At 50.9% G+C, this 16,950-nt stretch overlaps 1 protein-coding gene and 1 long non-coding RNA gene across 2 annotated transcripts in view; one reads left to right on the forward strand and one right to left on the reverse strand.

The window, feature by feature from the left end:
* Positions 1–10,501, reverse strand: part of LOC137482046 (uncharacterized) — a 64,318-nt gene extending 53,817 nt beyond the window's left edge. Inside the window, exons 1-2 of the long non-coding RNA XR_011003851.1 lie at positions 10,400–10,501; positions 3,466–3,577 (exon numbers count right to left, since the gene is read on the reverse strand). This is a non-coding gene — a long non-coding RNA (uncharacterized lncRNA). The remainder of the gene's footprint in view (positions 1–3,465; positions 3,578–10,399) is intronic.
* Positions 10,502–12,736: 2,235 nt separating this feature from the next.
* On the forward strand, positions 12,737–14,706 carry FOXB1 (forkhead box B1). Its single transcript, XM_068203355.1, has 2 exons — positions 12,737–13,106; positions 13,544–14,706. The coding sequence occupies exon 2, from the start codon at positions 13,568–13,570 to the stop codon at positions 14,528–14,530; it is 963 nt and encodes a 320-aa protein (XP_068059456.1). The 5' UTR covers positions 12,737–13,106; positions 13,544–13,567; the 3' UTR covers positions 14,531–14,706.
* The last annotated feature ends 2,244 nt before the right edge of the window (positions 14,707–16,950 follow it).

Here is a 16,950-nt window from a genome sequence, read left to right on the forward strand (position 1 = left end):
CTTAGACAAGCATATGCTCCAGAGGAAGAGGTGCATTCTAGATGAGGGATGAGCAAAGTTTTGATCACAGATAAAATAAAGAAGAAAGGTTTTCAAAGGAACTGGAGAAATACTAAGGTTACAGGAGGATTCAAGGCAAAAACTGCAATCATCTTGGCTGTGATAGTGTAAATGAAGTATAAACTAATCAATAATCCAACTGACAAGCTACCGATGGTCAGAATAAATACCCTTAGGCATGGCTCCAAGACCCGCGGTCCCACATGGACAGGAGCCCAGCAGCCAGTGAGCAGCCGGTGCAATGCCAGAAACATCCCAGCTATTGAGCAAGGGTGATGGAGCCACATCACAACACACACTGTCCTGGCAGCACCCTCGGGGCCAATGACACCTCTGGACAGGAGGCTGCTGGCATGACCGGCCTTCAGAGTGTAAAACAATAACCTAAGGTTACTTGTATGTTGAAATGACAGATGAATGTGTATTACTATGCAAACTCTTATTAATTCCTGACAGTCTTCCCCTCCCTCTAAGCAGACACAGCTGTAATAGATGAGTAGCACCCAATCACTGCTGAAGGACTGTTTGGAAGACAGCCACCAAGAACTGCATCTTTGAACTGTGGGCATGAGAGTAAGGGATATTCTCATATGCCTTGGAAGCTGGCACTGTTGAAGTCAAAGACAGCAAGACAGAGTCAGTACAGAAGACAAAAAACACCCCCAAACCTGCAAGCTGCAATAAACTGACTCGAGAAGAAATACACAGCAGTCATCAGTAAGAGAACGTGCCCCTCCTTCAGCACTGATGGAGCAAGCATGTCTCATTCACAGGCTGGAGCAGCTGCAGAGCCCTTCCAGCTGTTTGAATGCCCACTGACAACAGGTACAGACACAGACAGGCTCTCCTTAAACCTCCAGTCACCCGAGGACAGAACCAAGGCAGAAAGTCTGAATACAGATCAACAGGCTCATAACTTTACTTATAAGTGTGCTGCACATGGGGAGGCTGAACCAGCTGCTGCAACAGTGTCTTAGTAGGGCTCCTGTCCATTAAAGAAAGAATATTTCACAGGAAGTGGCTTCAGAGTGGATCAAAGCACAAAGAAGAGAGAAAAATATAATTTTGAAAAGAAATGCATAAACCCCACATTTGGGCAACTGTGGATTGGTAAACTCTACTTCCTCTCCACCCTCCAATTGAGCTGCAGCGTCTGTCTAGTCTGAGCAGCATGAATACCACTTAGATACTAACTATGCCACCTTCTGTACAAGTCTGGGTAAATATACACTGCTACATGAGATACAAGTAGAAACATATCCTAATTATAAAAAAAGAAAGCCAAACCAGCAACAACCCAAAAACCCACAAAAATGTGGCATATTCCTGGATATTACTGATCATCACCACTAACTTGTGCACCTCACTACTGGTTTAAAGCATGAAATATTCTATAACAACCTTTAAGTTACAATGTGGGATGAAAGACTGCTTCATCACTTCCTATTTTACTGTTGATTAACTACTCTAGATCACTTTTGTCCTATCATTTTACCTGAGCCAACTATATCCAGCATTCAGATGCACAACCCTTGCTTTTGAATTAGTGCGTGATCTATAATCCTTTGTGGATCCAGCCATGTAAGCCAAAATTAAAGGGGACAAAAAAGAAAAAAAAAAGGAAGAAAAAAAAAAGGAAATAAATCAACAGAGAGAAAAAGTAAGCAGGAAACTACTTGGCTTGAAACCTAGAGGGTGATGTCCAAGCTGCACAGGCTGCTCTCATTATCGTGCCCTGTTACTCTGCACATGAGCAGGTTCAGAGTATGCTGCCTGCTTGTGAACTTAAGATGCTGAGAGACTTTATGAGCAGAGCTGTTGTTTTATTTACTCTCAATTAATCATGCTCAACTGTAAACAAAGTGTCTGTTTTAGTTCTGTTGACAATTATCCACTTGTCAACATCTCCCTCAAGTACCTTCAGCATCTGGCAACAGCACAAAACTGCTACATCAAAATGAACATTTTGTCTCAATAAAAAGATAGACGTGTGGCAGGGTTTCATCTGTTTTCTAGCCCATCAACAGTCAGGCTGTATTGTCATGGATGCAACCAGACAGTGGTCTATTCCTAAGGAATATTTACTTGCAAAGGGGAAGGAAAGCCAGATTTTGTTTGTATCAGTAAGGCAGACTCACAGAAGAAACACGAACTCCCACACTTCCCCACAAAGGCAGGAGCCAGCCCTCCCTGCAGCCTGCCTGGTGCCTCCTATTCTGCTGGGGCAGGTCCAGTCCCAGCTTCACCAGTCACCTAGCTAAAAGCTGCAGAGTAGGACTTGTTTATTTTGTGGTGTTCAGCAAATCCCAGTGTAAATGCAGACCACTTACTGGTGCCTCCCCAAGTACTCCCAGTGTGATAGTCTTTCCACTACCTGCTACATAACCTGGGCTTTTTTCAGATCCTAGGGCTCCCATGCTGGTTTGAATTTTGCCATTTTAGCTTGGAAGATATAATTATTCCCATCAGCTAAAAATCCTTCCTGAATTTTAACACAGCCTCCCTCATGCTTAAACTGAAAGCTACCAAATAAATGCAGTCTGGCACCTTTTTGGGTACGGTCAGGTTCAAACTGGACACTCCTTTTATTCTGGGGGGGGGGGGGTGGGGAGTAAAGGATCTTGTTAGGTAGCCTCTCTAACAGGTGAGGAGGTGCTGGACCTGTAGAGAACATCCCCTCACACCTCCAAGGCACCAAAACTGTGTGCCATGGCTCTGGCTACCTAAAACTGTTAATATTATTTGAAACTTGTTCCCACTGTTGCAAAGTAATAGGAAAATCTGACTAACTCCACTGGAAAACACCCCAACCTAATGCCTGAAGAATCACAAACCTGGTTTTTCCTCCCAGAATAAAATACTCAGGGGAGCGGGGAGGGCAGGATGCTCCACGGAACGGAGCGGTCAGTGCAGAGAGCGCATCCCGGTCCCGGGCCGTACCGTGCTCGGGGCGGCTCCGGCGCTCCGGGCTGGGCTCGGCAGGGCCGCCGCGCCCTGACGCGCGCTAATCAACCTCCGCGGTGTAATTGATTCTAATGAGCGCGGCCGGCTGGCTCCGCGCTAACGACCGCCCCGAGTTGGCGGCGGCTCCGGCCGCGTTCCCCGCCCGCAGCGCTCGGCCTGGCCGGACCGCCAGCCTCCCCTTTAACCTCCTCCTTCTCCCTCCACAATTAATTGAGATATCTTTTATACTTGATGTGTTGTAAAATTAATGCCTAATTTATGTAATTAGTCAATTAACTGTAATTCTAGCATATGGTGCCAAATGCCCAGAAGGTGTTCTTGTTTCCCAGGTACTTATTTTGATGTCATGAAATGCAGCTAATTAATTTTACATGCATATTAATTTCGGATCTATTTAGCGGCTCCCTTTGTGAAGGCAGATTTAATATTTGTCTTTCTAACCTTTTTGGGCAAATTCCGCGCTCGGTGCTGAAATGGAGGTGACTTTTAAAACACATTTCCATCGGTCTCCCTTTTCTCTGCGGAGCCTTTGCTGACACCGGGTCTATCCTTCCTGTGTGAAGATGCACAAGGGCTGATTATCTATAGCTTCCCGCACATCTATAACTGTCGCAGGATACGGCTATTGAATTTAAATCCGATTAATATTTAATATTAAACATTTCTGAGGGAATTTTTGTTTGTTTTTTGCAAAGCACAATATCCCACGGACATTTTTTTTAAATAGCTGCTCTTAATACAATGCTCCTTGGAAAAATTATGAGAATTTAAGTATTGCCTAATTAGAAAATGAGCGTAATCCTGATCACTGGCTTCTGATGTTCGCAGTTCTCCTGACTGCACCGAGAAACTGCGAGCCCGCTGCCAGCGCGCCCCGCGCTTGGCTGCTCCTGGTCTCGGGAAGCATTCGCGCTTCTCCCCAGCAAAGCGTTCAGGTTACGCTTCTGTCTCTGTCGGAAAAGTGATCGCATTCGATTTTGTCCATAGTACTACGAAAGATGAGATTACGCCTCTTCTTTCTGCATTTTTTTTCCCTGCGCAGAGATTAAGGGGTAAATCGCATCGTGGGCTTTCCCGCTCCCCAGATGCTGAGAAAAGATTTAAGTAGAAAAAGAGATGAAACTCGAAGACTACGCTTCAAAATCCCAGCGATACCCTTTTTCCCTTTGCTGCAGCAGCACTCACTGCCGCATTACACTTATCTCTGGGGTGAGGGGAGATAAAGATGCACCTGGCTGAGGGGCGCGGGACTCCGCGCGTGGGGCGGCTGCGCTGCCGCTGCCCGGCCATCCGCCGGCCCCGGGGAAACGCTTTCCTGCAGAGCGACAGGGCGGCACTTCGCTCTTTGGGGCGTCTACGAGAGTGCTGTGGCGTCATAAAACTTTTTATCTCTCTTTCTGGATAAATTAATGAGCAATTTAATTAATAAAATCAGAGAGTAGCGTAAGTGCTATGATAATGAAGTTAAATGAGCGCGCAGTAAAATATTCACTAATCCAGCACATTGGCAAATGCCCCCTTAATTCTGCTTAGCACTAAAAGGGTTTTGAGCACCATAATGAGATTCCTCTGTCTGCTAATTAATTGACACTCTCCTGAATATTCATATGTGCTAGCACCAATACGTTCCTAATTGCACCGTGGAATGGATCTCAGAGGAAAGTAAATCGCCATAGACTTAATTAAAATAATGTATGCCAGATCCAGCTCGCTGAAGACGAGACATTTGCCATCAAGCGGTGTAAGAAAGTGGCACCTGGTTTGTAGCGAAAAATGAGGAGAAAATCTTTATCCCTCCCAAGGTGAAGTCAGCGGGGGCTTAGAAGCGCCAGGCTTTTCAGCCTGAAGATCTGAAAGCGAGAGCTTCGCCTTCAACCACTGCTGCAAGTGCGCAACCCGTGAGGGCGGCGCGGAGCCCGTTCGCGGGCGGCGGAGCCGCGCACGGAGCACCTGCGCTCCGCAGTTCAGAGCGGGGGGAGCGGGCTGCGCACGGCGAGGTGGGAGAAATCTGGTCAGGGATGCCCTCTACAGAAACGTTCGGGGAAAACCGTTTGTCTCCGGCGAGGGAGGGAGGAGGGGGAGGCAGGGAAGGAGGGAGGGAGGGAGGGAGCAGCCACATTTGTAAACTTTTCCTTGAGGGGAATCCGGTGCCTTTGAAGCTCAGTCTCTGAATGGATTGTTCTTTGCACCTCCAGACTAATACTGTGAGCTAATATTGTACATTTAAATTGTTCTGCTGTTAAAAGCGTGGCAAGTTGCACTGAGAAATGAGTGCCTGACGCTGCCTGGCCGCGGCCTCCATCCCGCGCCGGGGGAGCGGGCGGTGGCTGCGCCCGGCGCGCCCCGGGACGCGCTGCGGCGGGCAGCCAGAGCCCGGGCCCGCGCATCCCCCGCTGTCACTGAAAAGCAGATGTGAAGCGCTTTGCTAGGTCTTTTCCATCCCTACCAGCTCAGGAAACGAAAAGGAAAATTGGTTTCTTGGAAAAGACAGCTTTTAAAAAAATCACCACAGGTTAGAAACTAAAAAGAGTTTATTTGAAGACATACAAATGCATATTTATTATACACATGTAGGCATTAACAATGTAAATTACACCGCCAGCACTTGCTGGTTGTTTATTCATTAGATCTTTAGAAAATCTACATTGCCTGCAGATAGCGGGATGATAATGTGAAATACACAAGCAGTTTACCCAGGCAGCTCCGCCCGGCTCCGCGCAGCTCCACGCGGGGCTGCCAACAGGTCCGCGGGGCTCAGCGCCGGCCCCGGGTCCCTTCCGCTACCGGGGGCGCTTCTTACAAGTGTAATTCTACCTTGACGAGAAAACAGTCGTGCCGACTGAAAAGCTGCCGTCACCCAAAATACAGAGCAAGGCTTTTACAGGTCGCGGCTTAAGAGAGCAAACTTGGACGGAAATACTTCCTCATAGAAGAAATACGAAAGGGCTCTCCTCTGAATGACAGCGCAGACATCTCGCTCTCAGAGCCCAAAAAGCTTTGCCATTCCCAATGCCTTTTATTCCCATGTAAAATCTTTGCTCGCCAAAAGGGGAAAAAACACTTTATCAAATTCTATCCTCTTTAACTGGTTGGATGCTACATGAATACCATTTCTCTCGATAATAAATACGGAGAAAAAAATACATGGGAAGAAATCGCTGGGGGGAAGTCTTTTCTAAAGTTAGATCCAAAGAATTTCTTCCAGGAATGAAATATTAAAGAAGGTTAATATGGTTTTTGCTGCAGAGCTGAGGGTTGATGGGAAGACGGGAGCTTTGCTCGCATCCTGAGTATAGCGGGCGAGAGCTGGGGCGGGCGGAGGATGTCAACAGATAGAAGGAAGCGATGGAAGCCGTTGGACTCGGGAAACGCAATCAGCGCTTCGCCTGCAGCCGCCAGGCTGGCCTGTCACCGTCCCGCCCTGCTGCACGGGCCCCGAGCGTGCGGGGCGCTCCACCGCCGAGCCGCCTCCCGCAGCGCTCGCAGCCCCGAGCCGGCCCCGCGGATCCCCCTCGCCGCGGGGTGGGCGCTGAAACCGGCCCACAGCACGGGGAGGGGCGAGCAGCCCCTCTGCTTTCGCGGACGCACGGCGTGGCCGAGGAAGCGCTGCCGCTTCCCCGTGGGACGCAGGTGCGAGTGCCGGGGGGGCTCTGGCGGGCGGTGCTGCCCCGTCCCGTCCCGTCCCGTCCCGTCCCACCGAGGAGCGGGGCCCGGCGGGGCCGCGGGGGCGGGGAGCCCCGCGCTCGGGAATTGTGTTCCCTGGCCCTGGGCAGCTTGGTGGGTGGCGGCCGGGCGGGGGCGGCGCGGGGCGGGGGCGCTGCGGCAGGAAGGGAAAGTGCAGAGCCCCGGCGCCCACACAGTCACACCACCCCCCCACCGCGCTGCGGCTTCGCGGCGGCAACTTACGGATCTGTTTGCAAACATGCCCCCCGCCAACAGAGAGAAAAACACGAGCATTCAAAGTTCTGACCCTAATTAAAGCCCGGCTCGTTAAAGACTTCACACAATGCAGGAAAAAGTTTGTCCGAGCCTGAATTCCGCAAGCGGTTATTACTTTTGCTTATAAAGAGGGGAAACAACCGTAACGTGCGCGCCATTATTCTTGTGGATATGCAATTTAAAATCATCGTCAATTGTCATAAAAACCATTTCACAATGTTTGGCTAAGTAATAACTTTGTAATTTAAAGGTGTTTTTTGCCGGGCGACACGCACATGCAATTCAAGAAAGATTTACATTGCTTACAGATTTTGAACCTGAGAACGGGACTCAGCCTAATATTTTTTTGCCTTCTGGTTTTACACAGAACACCAAGGCAAGAGCAGACTGTAGGAGAAAGAGTAAATGGGATGAGCATGTCTTGTAAAAAAAGACTCATGATAAAATATAAAGTTTATGAAACGGATGGAGCTGGAAAGAAGAGTCCTTGAAAAAAATCCAAAAAAAAAAAAAAAAAAAAAAAAGAGAGACAGAAAAGAAAGAAAGAAAAGAAAGAAAAAGGAAAATCAAGTTTGCTCCACCCAGCTATTAACCAAAACACAATACCTTTTTCTGGGTGGTACTGCACAGAAGTTGATTCAGTTTTGACAATGTTGTTTAGCTATCATTTGCTATTTTGAATGAATGGGAGCAATCCCCCTTTTTACAACAGTTGTTTCCTATTATGGAGAGGTGCAGCAGTTGAGGGCAGACATGTGAAAGTGGCTGTTTGATTCCCTTTTTCATCCCCCTGACCCTGCCTTTGTCCCTCCTCACCCTGGGAATGTCACGCCTCACTACTTCACTTTGAGATGCTCTAGAAAGTGGCTTTGTTATTCCCTTTTAGACATACACGAAATTGTTCTCATTCCCCCTGCTGTAAAAGATACTTCAAATTGGGACTCGGTTCACAAGTGCAATGCAATTTGGCTTAGCTCAACCTTTGTTCTGCTTGTACAAATGACCAAACAGTGCACACATTATACAGTTGATCTACTGCTCCCTTTACACCAGAGTTAGCGGCTGGGAGAAAAGCAAGTTAATCCCTTCAATACTAAGGTGGCATTTTCAATATTTCCTACAATGTGAAGAGGAGAAGAGAGGGCAGCTTGAAATGCGACATTTGTTTAAAAGGGAAGATTAAAAAGAAAAAGTTTGCGAGGCCTCCCCTGATACTTCTCCAAATAAATAAATAAACAAACCAATAAATCCCAAACGTGTAGATAAATACTCCAGCACCGCCGGGAAGGCTAGAGAAGTTTACCACAAAGACAGACGTTCAGGGCAATAACGTCGAGACTCAAGCTGCAATCCGCGCTAACCGCACAGTACTTAACAAAACGCCGTGGAGTCACGGCTGCTGCGCTGCCTGAGCCTGCGGCCCCGGCGCGCACCTGCGCGGTCCCGCGGAGGGGGGCCCGGGCCGGGCCGACAGCCCAGGCGGGGGCAGGTGCTGGCAACGAGGGGTGCGGAAGCGGCGCGGCGGGGGCAGCGCTGTGTGCCCGGCGTGCCCAGCCCGGCGTGCCCAGCCCGGCGTGCCCAGCCCGGCGTGCCCAGCCCGGGTTCACGCACTCGGTGTAACCCTGGCACTCCTCGGAGCCGTCCTAGGGAGCTCTTGGGCATGTGGAGGGAGGGGAGGCTGAGGTGCTGCGTTTACCGGCGCGTGGATTTACCGCCGGCGGCAGAGGGAAAAGAAGTCTCCGGGAAACCGGCTCCGATGAGGAGCCAGGTGCTCCGGAGCAGCGCCAAGAGCCATGAGCGGGAACAGCCTCCTCTCGGGGTTAAGGAATTCGGGTGGTCCCAGCGCGGGCTCTCCGAGCGCTGGAAAATGCGAACGGCTGCCCGGGGCCCAGGCCCGACGGCGATGAGCTCGGGACACGGGGGACGCTCCGTCCTCGGGTGCGCCCCGGCGGCGCCCAGCGGGACCAAGCGCCGGCTCGGGCTGGTGGCGCTTGAAATCCCCGACGGGGCAGCCGAGGACAGCGCATACCAGCAGCCGGCTCTCGGGAGGGTGACAGCAGCGAGGAGCGAGCGGGCGGTGGTGGCAGGGCAGGGCAGGGGCGGCCTAGTGCGTTGCCCAGCGCCGGGAGCCCCGGGTCCCCAGCGGCGCAGCCTGGCCCGGCCCCCCCGGGCACAAAGCGCACTGCACATCCCAAACTATCGGGAATACAGGTTTGGGGAACCGTCCTCTCAGTCCGGCCTTGACAGGCAGAAGGAGTTTGTTTAGTGCTCATTGGGAAAGGAACAAAATCCTTTTGAAAGGGCGCTAAGTAGTTTCACGCCAAAGTGCCAGATTTGGTGAAGAATGTGGGGTGGGACAAAGCCCAGCCGTTCCCAGAGCGGCCGGAGCTATTCGGGAAACCGCACCGGGAATTCAAGCACACAGAAAAGCAGGAGACCTCAAGTATCTTGGCTTTCTCCTCAGCCCTCAAGAAGCAGAAGCAGAACCATTAAAAAAAAAAAAAAAAAAAAAGGCAAGGCTTAGCCGAAACGCAGCCACAACCAACACCCTGCAGTTGACTTTCCAAAACGGGGGAAGCTTGCTCAGACACTGGCATTGTGTTTTGCAGCCTAGGAAACCCTAAGAAGCTGGTACTTCCCCCCTCCTTTTTCTTTTCTCCCAACTGGTTTGTAAATATTAACAAGGTTGTGAGTATTCTCTCACACAGAGTGGATTTTTTTATCCTTGGATTTTTTTATTCTTGGCTTCCTCCCACAGCCCCTCTCCCACTCCTCCCCTCTGCAAAGCTACACACCTGCTTGCAGCCACAAGGATTCAAAATCAATATTGTATTTGTCACTTTTCTGTCTCCTTTTCCTCTCTCAACAGTCCTACTTGCCACTGAGGCGAATTGTGGATTTATGGAGGAAAATTAGCATAAATTATTACCAAATCTGTAAACGTGTGTGGTCTTGCTTGTGGGAAAGGGGGCTATTGCAAACCTTCCATGCAGAAAGGTGGTCCATGATGGGCTCCATGCAAGGGCTGAATGGCTCTTGCATGAAATAGATTTCCATTGGGTTTGAACATTGATATAATTGACTTATGTGTATTTTATATAGTTTTCCCAACACTTCCTCTGAGCTCCTTATGTGAATTAGACTTCAGAAAAACGACTATTTGTTTTGGTTTTCCACACAATGGATTTGGATTCACTTCACCTTCTCCTCCTCCCTAATGTTGGCTTTCAAAGTAAAAGGGAAATGCTACAATTACCTTTAAATCCTATATTGCCCAAGTCTATCATCTGTTGCTTGCTTAGCACGAGATGAAACTTTGGGTATCAATTACTGGGATGACTTCGGCTGCCCTACCCCTCCAATCAGACATTCCTTCGCAATGGAAAAAAAAAAAAAGAAAACCAGGAAAAAAACAACGGATGCCTTACAGCCATACCTTGTTTGCACTCCGAGTAGCAAATGACAACGGAAGTCGACTTTCCTTTAACTTTACAGCTTGTGGGTTCCTTTTTGCATCAGCTGATTCGGTTTTTTCTTTCTTGGAAAAGAAAAGGTACCGGCAAAGAGAAGTGGAAAAGTTTTTGTCAGTTTGTGGATTTTCTGAGCTGTCTTTTAGATAGGTAGATAGGCATCCCAGGAGTGAACTTGGGCCGAGAGACAAAACCTGAACTGAGGGGTCTTAGAAGTTGGGGATGGGGGAGCTGGTTGTGTGCTGTGTGTGGGAGGGCAGTATCCCTTACACCCACTTATTTGGGGGCTCTCAAGACAAAAACAGAAGCCTCCTGTCCAGTGTTAGGGGATGGTGGGAGGAATCCCTCTGCATTTCAGAGTATTGTCTTTCCTACCCTCTAACAAATATCCATAGTCTCAGCATCTCTTACCCACCCCACCCACCAAAAAAAAAAAAAAAAAAAAAGTTGGAGGCTGCCTGGCTGGATGAAGCATCTCGGAGCCGATTAACTGAGGAAGGCTACTCCCAGGCTCTGAACAGCACAAACACTCCCGGGCCCTCTCTGCAAGGGGCAGAGGGTGGCATGTGGCAGGTCTATCCCCTCAAAAGGGCTCGGTTAGCTCGGCAGCGCGGGGCCCGTCGGCTTCTCGGATTCCTAGAAACACAATTATTTACTTCTTATTCTCTAAACGACATCCTGCCCCCGAGAGAGTAGGATTAGATGGGACCGAGGGCAGCCGGGTTGGGATGAAGGGAGCACGGTTTAACACACACGAAGTCGGCGCTGGTCGCAATGTGAAAATGCGTTTTGAGGCCAGGTTTGAGGGAGCCCTGCTTGATGGGGACCGGCCCTCCGAGAGGACTGCAAGGCTCTCGCAGAGCCCGTCTCTCAGCAGCCACGCTGCACAGAGCTGGTCCTGCTCTCCCTCCCCCAGCCCGGCTATTTTTGCTGAATTAAGAAGGTGACATTATTCTTCTTTTCAAGTACTTCTGTTAATATTGAAAAACGTGTGCTTGCATTTCAAGCGCGCGCGCTCAGCCTCAGCGGCCATTTCAATATTAATGAAATTGTTTAATCTCCTAAATTCATCGTGTTTAAGTTACGTTTTGGTGAGTTATTGACCGACTCCGAAAATATTGTTAATGGAGTTGATGTGTATTCACCACAAAGGCTCTTCCTCCCCGGGCTCGCAGCTCTCCAGACAATCTTCGGTTCTGGCTCTAGGGTGACAGGATGCACCGCAGCCTCGGGAATACACATCATGCAAACTTCCCTCCTGTGCCAGGGCAAGCCTGGGACCTTCCGGGCCTGATCCTCCCCCCAGGACACACGGCTGGCAGTGAGCTGCTCTTCTGGGCTGCGGTTGCAGGATGGGGCCTTGGTTCCCGGGGAGGAGGGAGTACCGTGCACCAGAAAGAGCCGCAGCTCGGCTGTTACATGTCCTGCCTGCTCCCACACGCACAAGTGCGCACCGAGAAGCACACAGGCAGGCGAACAGTCTGACACTCATCACGCAAACCCCGCAGAAGGCGTCAAGATGACGATGTTTAGCAGACACGGACCCACGAGCCCAGACCGGCTCTGCGGGACCCTCCAGCCTCGAGGCCGGCCGGATACCCCCCGGTCCCGCGAGCAGAGCAGCGGTGTGACGGTAGCTCGTTACCGAGCACACCGGGACCGTATGTCCGGTCATGAGCCCGTTCGCTCTGGTGTACTGAGAGCAACTCCGGCGTCTTTACACCAACAGGTTCGCGGAACTAGAGCAGCGGTCCTGCAAGGGGTGGGGCGGGGTGCTAGGGGAGGGAGGGGGACGGGACGGGACTGACTTCCCGGGGCGGCTAACGAGGAGCCCCGATCTTACCGCTCCTCGAAAAAACCTTCGCTCGGGGAGAGCGGATTTGGCAAGGAGAAAGTCCCTCCTTACAGGGGAAAAGGCTCGCCTTAAGTCAGCCAACAATACAAATCAGATAACAATGCAGAACAAACAGAATACCACAGCCAAGCAATTTCCATGTCAAACATCCCACTGCTCAGTACCTCCATTTGTAAGTGTGAATTGCAGACTAAGCTTCCTGCAAAGTCCACACAGAGGTTAGTGCATACCTTCCCCCCACCCCCAGCCACCGGGTACCATCGCACTGCAATTCCGCTGGCGGAGCCTTTTCACCCCTCGCCTTGTCTTCAAATGGAAATGATTCCCATTGGCCCAAGGTGTCCATGTAAATAGGTGTAAATGAAACCAGATTATGCCTTTCTCTCCAGCCCCCTCCTCCCTGCTCCCCTCCCCCTGCTCCCAAGGCGATTGTCATATGATAGCAAAGAAGTGGCACATTAATGAAGCGCCTCTACAGGGGTCTTTTCTGCTCATGTCACCACATAAAACTATCAGATGGTTAGAGGAAGGACATGGAGGCAACTAGTTAGCTCATCGCCGCTGCAGAGAAGCAAACAAGCCTCTGCTACAGTGCAGCTGCCAGTGGTGTAAAAGAAGCTGATTCAGCCCGCGGAGGCGAAGGGAGGGGTGTACAAGAGGATTCCCAAAACCAAGCCAGCCCGCTGCCTCCTCAGGACTAAACCGGAGCAGCGTGGCCGCGGAAGGAGCGAGAGACACGCCGGAGGAGAGGGGTGGGAAAGAGTCCGGACTCCCAGCTGCGTCCCGGATGCGGACTGTCAACTTCCAGCAACTTTAAGGTGGGCACATGCAGGGGCTGGCATGGAGTTGGGTGGGAGTCGAGGGGAGGGGATGGGGTCCCCTTCATCCTCGCAGAGACCAGAAGACAGAGCTATCACTAGAGTAACTTCACGGACGCGGGCTCCTGCGGGAAGGCCAGGCTGAGGGAGGCCAGAGCTTGGAGAAGCACATCGCTTTTCCCTCTGCGGCCGCACAGGGCTCTGGGCTGTTTTCTCCTGCCCTCATCTGCGCCCCACTCCACCCCCACCCCCCCCACACCCCGCGTCCCCCATTTCGAGGGCTGAGATCCACCGCGCCCCTTCCCTGTGCCCTTCTTTCTCCAGCCCAGCCCCAGAGCCACCGGATGACCCGACTGGGTATCCGTGCAAATTCTCTCGGACTCACCCCTCTACCCCCTCCTCCCGCCCCCCCTCCCCTTGTCGCTGCCCTTCTGCAGATCTCCGCGGGTCGCCTAGCGAAGATGCCTCGCCCGGGCAGAAACACTTACAGTGATCAGAAGCCTCCCTACTCCTACATCTCGCTGACCGCCATGGCGATCCAGAGCTCCCCGGAGAAGATGCTGCCCCTGAGTGAGATCTACAAGTTCATCATGGACCGCTTCCCCTACTACCGGGAGAACACACAGCGCTGGCAGAACTCCCTCCGCCACAACCTCTCCTTCAACGACTGCTTCATCAAGATCCCGCGCCGCCCCGACCAGCCGGGCAAGGGCAGCTTCTGGGCGCTGCACCCCAGCTGCGGGGACATGTTCGAGAACGGCAGCTTCCTGCGCCGCCGCAAGCGCTTCAAGGTGGTCAAGTCGGACCACCTGGCCCCCAGCAAGCCGGCGGACGCGGCGCAGTACCTGCAGCAGCAAGCGAAGCTGCGGCTCAGCGCCCTTGCGGCCACCGGCACCCACCTGCCCCAGATGTCCACGTACAATCTCGGCGTGTCCCAGCCCTCCAGCTTCAAGCACCCCTTCGCCATCGAGAACATCATCGCCAGAGAGTACAAGATGCCCGGGGGCCTCGCCTTTTCCACGATGCAGCCCATGCCGGCCGCCTACCCCCTCCCCAATCAATTGACTACGGTGGGCAGCTCCATTGGCACGGGCTGGCCCCACATGTACAGCTCCGGCATGATCGACACCGCCACCCCCATCTCCATGGCCAGCAGCGAGTACGGCGCCTACGGCGTGCCCATCAAACCGCTCTGCCATGGGGGGCAGACTTTGCCGGCCATCCCCGTCCCCATCAAGCCTACCCCTGCCGCGGTGCCAGCCCTGCCCGCCCTGCCCGCGCCCATCCCCACCATCCTCTCGAACTCGCCGCCCTCCCTCAGCCCCACGTCCTCGCAGACGGCCACCAGCCAAAGCAGCCCTGCCACCCCCAGCGAGACTCTCACCAGCCCGGCGCCCGCCCTGCACTCCGTGGCTGTGCACTGACCCGGGCCGCCTGCACGGACGCTGCCTTCCCCTTTCTCCCAAAGTTTCCTCGGAGCTCTCCTCCCCTCCCCTTCTCTCCCTCCTTTCGCTTCTTTCCCCTCTCCTCTCTACTCTTTTCCTCGAAAGCAGAGACAACTCCCCGCGGGAAGCTGAGTTCTGCCGTTCGCGTGAGCTCCCTTTCCTCTTCCCCCCTTCAGCCGAGCCCTCCCTCACGGCTCGGTTTCTCCCCTGGTTCTGAACTTTGTTTTCCGTTCTTCTGAGGCGAAAGGAACCGGCCCGGCCCTCCCCCTCCCGCCCGGTAGGAGCTGCCACTTGCATTGCTAGTTTTCCAAAAGTACTTCAGGCATCTTCGATTTGTCGGCGACCAGGCAAGCCTGGCTCGGCGATGCCAGGCTCCCTTCTTTTGTCTGGGGTTTATACAGGACCAATCTTTAGTACCGCAAACAAGGATGGCTGCTGTGTCACTGCATGAGAGCAGCGACGTTTCCAGCCTCCAAGCAGCAAAGGCTTGGATCTTGGAAACGCCGGGAAGCGCTCGGTGTCCTTTGTGTGGGTGCGTGTCCCGTGGCGCCGCCAAGGGCAGCGTTTCGGCGGGGGAGGGCCGCGGCCCGGGGCTGAGGCGGCCCCGGGGCTGAGGCGGCCCGGGGCTGAGGCGGCCCCGGGGCTGAGGCGGCCCGAGCACGAGCGGGGCCGCGGCCCGCAGGTGAGGGAGCGGCGGGGGCGGCGCGGAGCGGGCCGGAACCGCGCCGGGCCGCTCACGCCACCCCTGCAATGTTTACAAAGCGCCTGTGTTAATGTAAATACTGAACCTGCATCTGTACTGTACACCAGATGAGGTCCCTTTTGCAGTACCTGTTGTAACGTGGATGTTTACTGTAGTTTTCAGGTGAAAGAGAAGGAGGAGTTGACTTGTCTGTTAACTTCTGGTTAACCCGAAGGTTTGGGGGAGCTGAGGTTTTCTTTGTTTGTTTTTTTTTGGTTGTTGTTGTTATTTTTTAAAATTTTGTAGCTATTTACTTCATAGCTTAAAACCAAACAACAACCATAATTATAATAAAAATAAAGCTGTTACCAAGCATATAATCCGACACAGCTTAAAGAAAAGCTGTTGAAGTCACTGATAAAATGTGGAAAAGTAACACAATAGCAGGTACAAACTCTGAAAGTCATCCTGATTTCTGCTGGAGCTTTGCAGACGAGAGGGGGCTAGGGAAACTGTAAATGTTTGTGCATATGAATGATTATAAAATGTGTAAAATGCACTTTTGTTTGATATACTCCTTTCTAGTTTTAGGTAGTTTGCTGGAAACTGAACTGTTGTTCTGTTGTGAACTGCTTAAGTTAAGAGAAAAAAAAAATGAACACGCCCTCTAAACAGCATTAGTGTTTATTGAAACTGTAAAGACATTTATTTTAATTTTTTTTCCTGTACAGAATAAGCATGGCATTTTAAATATTGATGTTCTTGTTCCCAGCATGTGTGTTTTAAGACAAAGGTTAAGAAGTGTCTACGTTAAATTATGAACCTAGTCGTCCAAATAATATTTTCTCATTAAAATATGTAAATTCAGATTTAGTTTCTTATTTGTCTTTTTAAAGAGTTTACACGAGAAAAGTAAAAACACTAGTTCATGATGAAGGAATGGTGTTATTCCAATATTTAGATAATCTAAACAGCCTTTTCATGCAAGCTTAGTATAAATATAGTTATTAATATAGCACAACTTCTTAGAATTGTCATCGCTGGTTTAGCAAAGGGAGAACATGTTCTGTGGGGTTTATATCAATATATCTGTACATCTGTGCATACACACACATCTGCATTTGTGCCCTATACACTTATCCCCAATATAAACACGTATTACATTCATGCCTGGGTGCATGTATACCCATCACCTACTTCCTCCCAGCTGCATTTTCTCTAAAAAGTGTAAAAATTAGTAAGCTTCTGCAATACAGAGCAAACATAAAAAATCGTTAAAGAATTAGTTACTTTTTTGGGACTGAGAACACTGAATTTTTTTCAGTGGTGTTTTTTCTTACAAGTGGCATCACAAATTTTTTTTTTTTTTGAGTTAAAGTGAGTTATTGGAGCCTTTTACCTGGCGTTTAAACCTGCTCAAGCACAAGTTAGTTCAACCACTGCTAGAATTTCTCCATCCTTATTGATCAACACTTTCCCAAACCGGTAATTTGCAAAGTGTAACACAATTGTACCACTTTTTCTGTAATTCAATACACAGTCCCTTTTAAAAAGTAAGGGCAAAGTAGTTACAATGAAAACTGGATTCTGAACACTCTAGTAGGATTCCCCAAATCTGCTAGGGATTTTACAAGGATTCCGCAACTGTTGAAAATTAGAGAAGACATCTAGTGAAATGAGTAAATAAATGCTTTGGAAATGAGGCATTCTGCGAGCA

The sequence above is a fragment of the Anomalospiza imberbis genome, chromosome 13 (genome assembly GCF_031753505.1).
Source record: "Anomalospiza imberbis isolate Cuckoo-Finch-1a 21T00152 chromosome 13, ASM3175350v1, whole genome shotgun sequence".
Lineage (NCBI taxonomy): Eukaryota > Metazoa > Chordata > Aves > Passeriformes > Viduidae > Anomalospiza > Anomalospiza imberbis.

What these genes read in the sequence shown, in the direction of transcription:
- FOXB1 (XM_068203355.1), top strand. Translation starts at nt 13,568, where the DNA reads ATGCCTCGCCCGGGCAGAAACACTTACAGTGATCAGAAGCCTCCCTAC.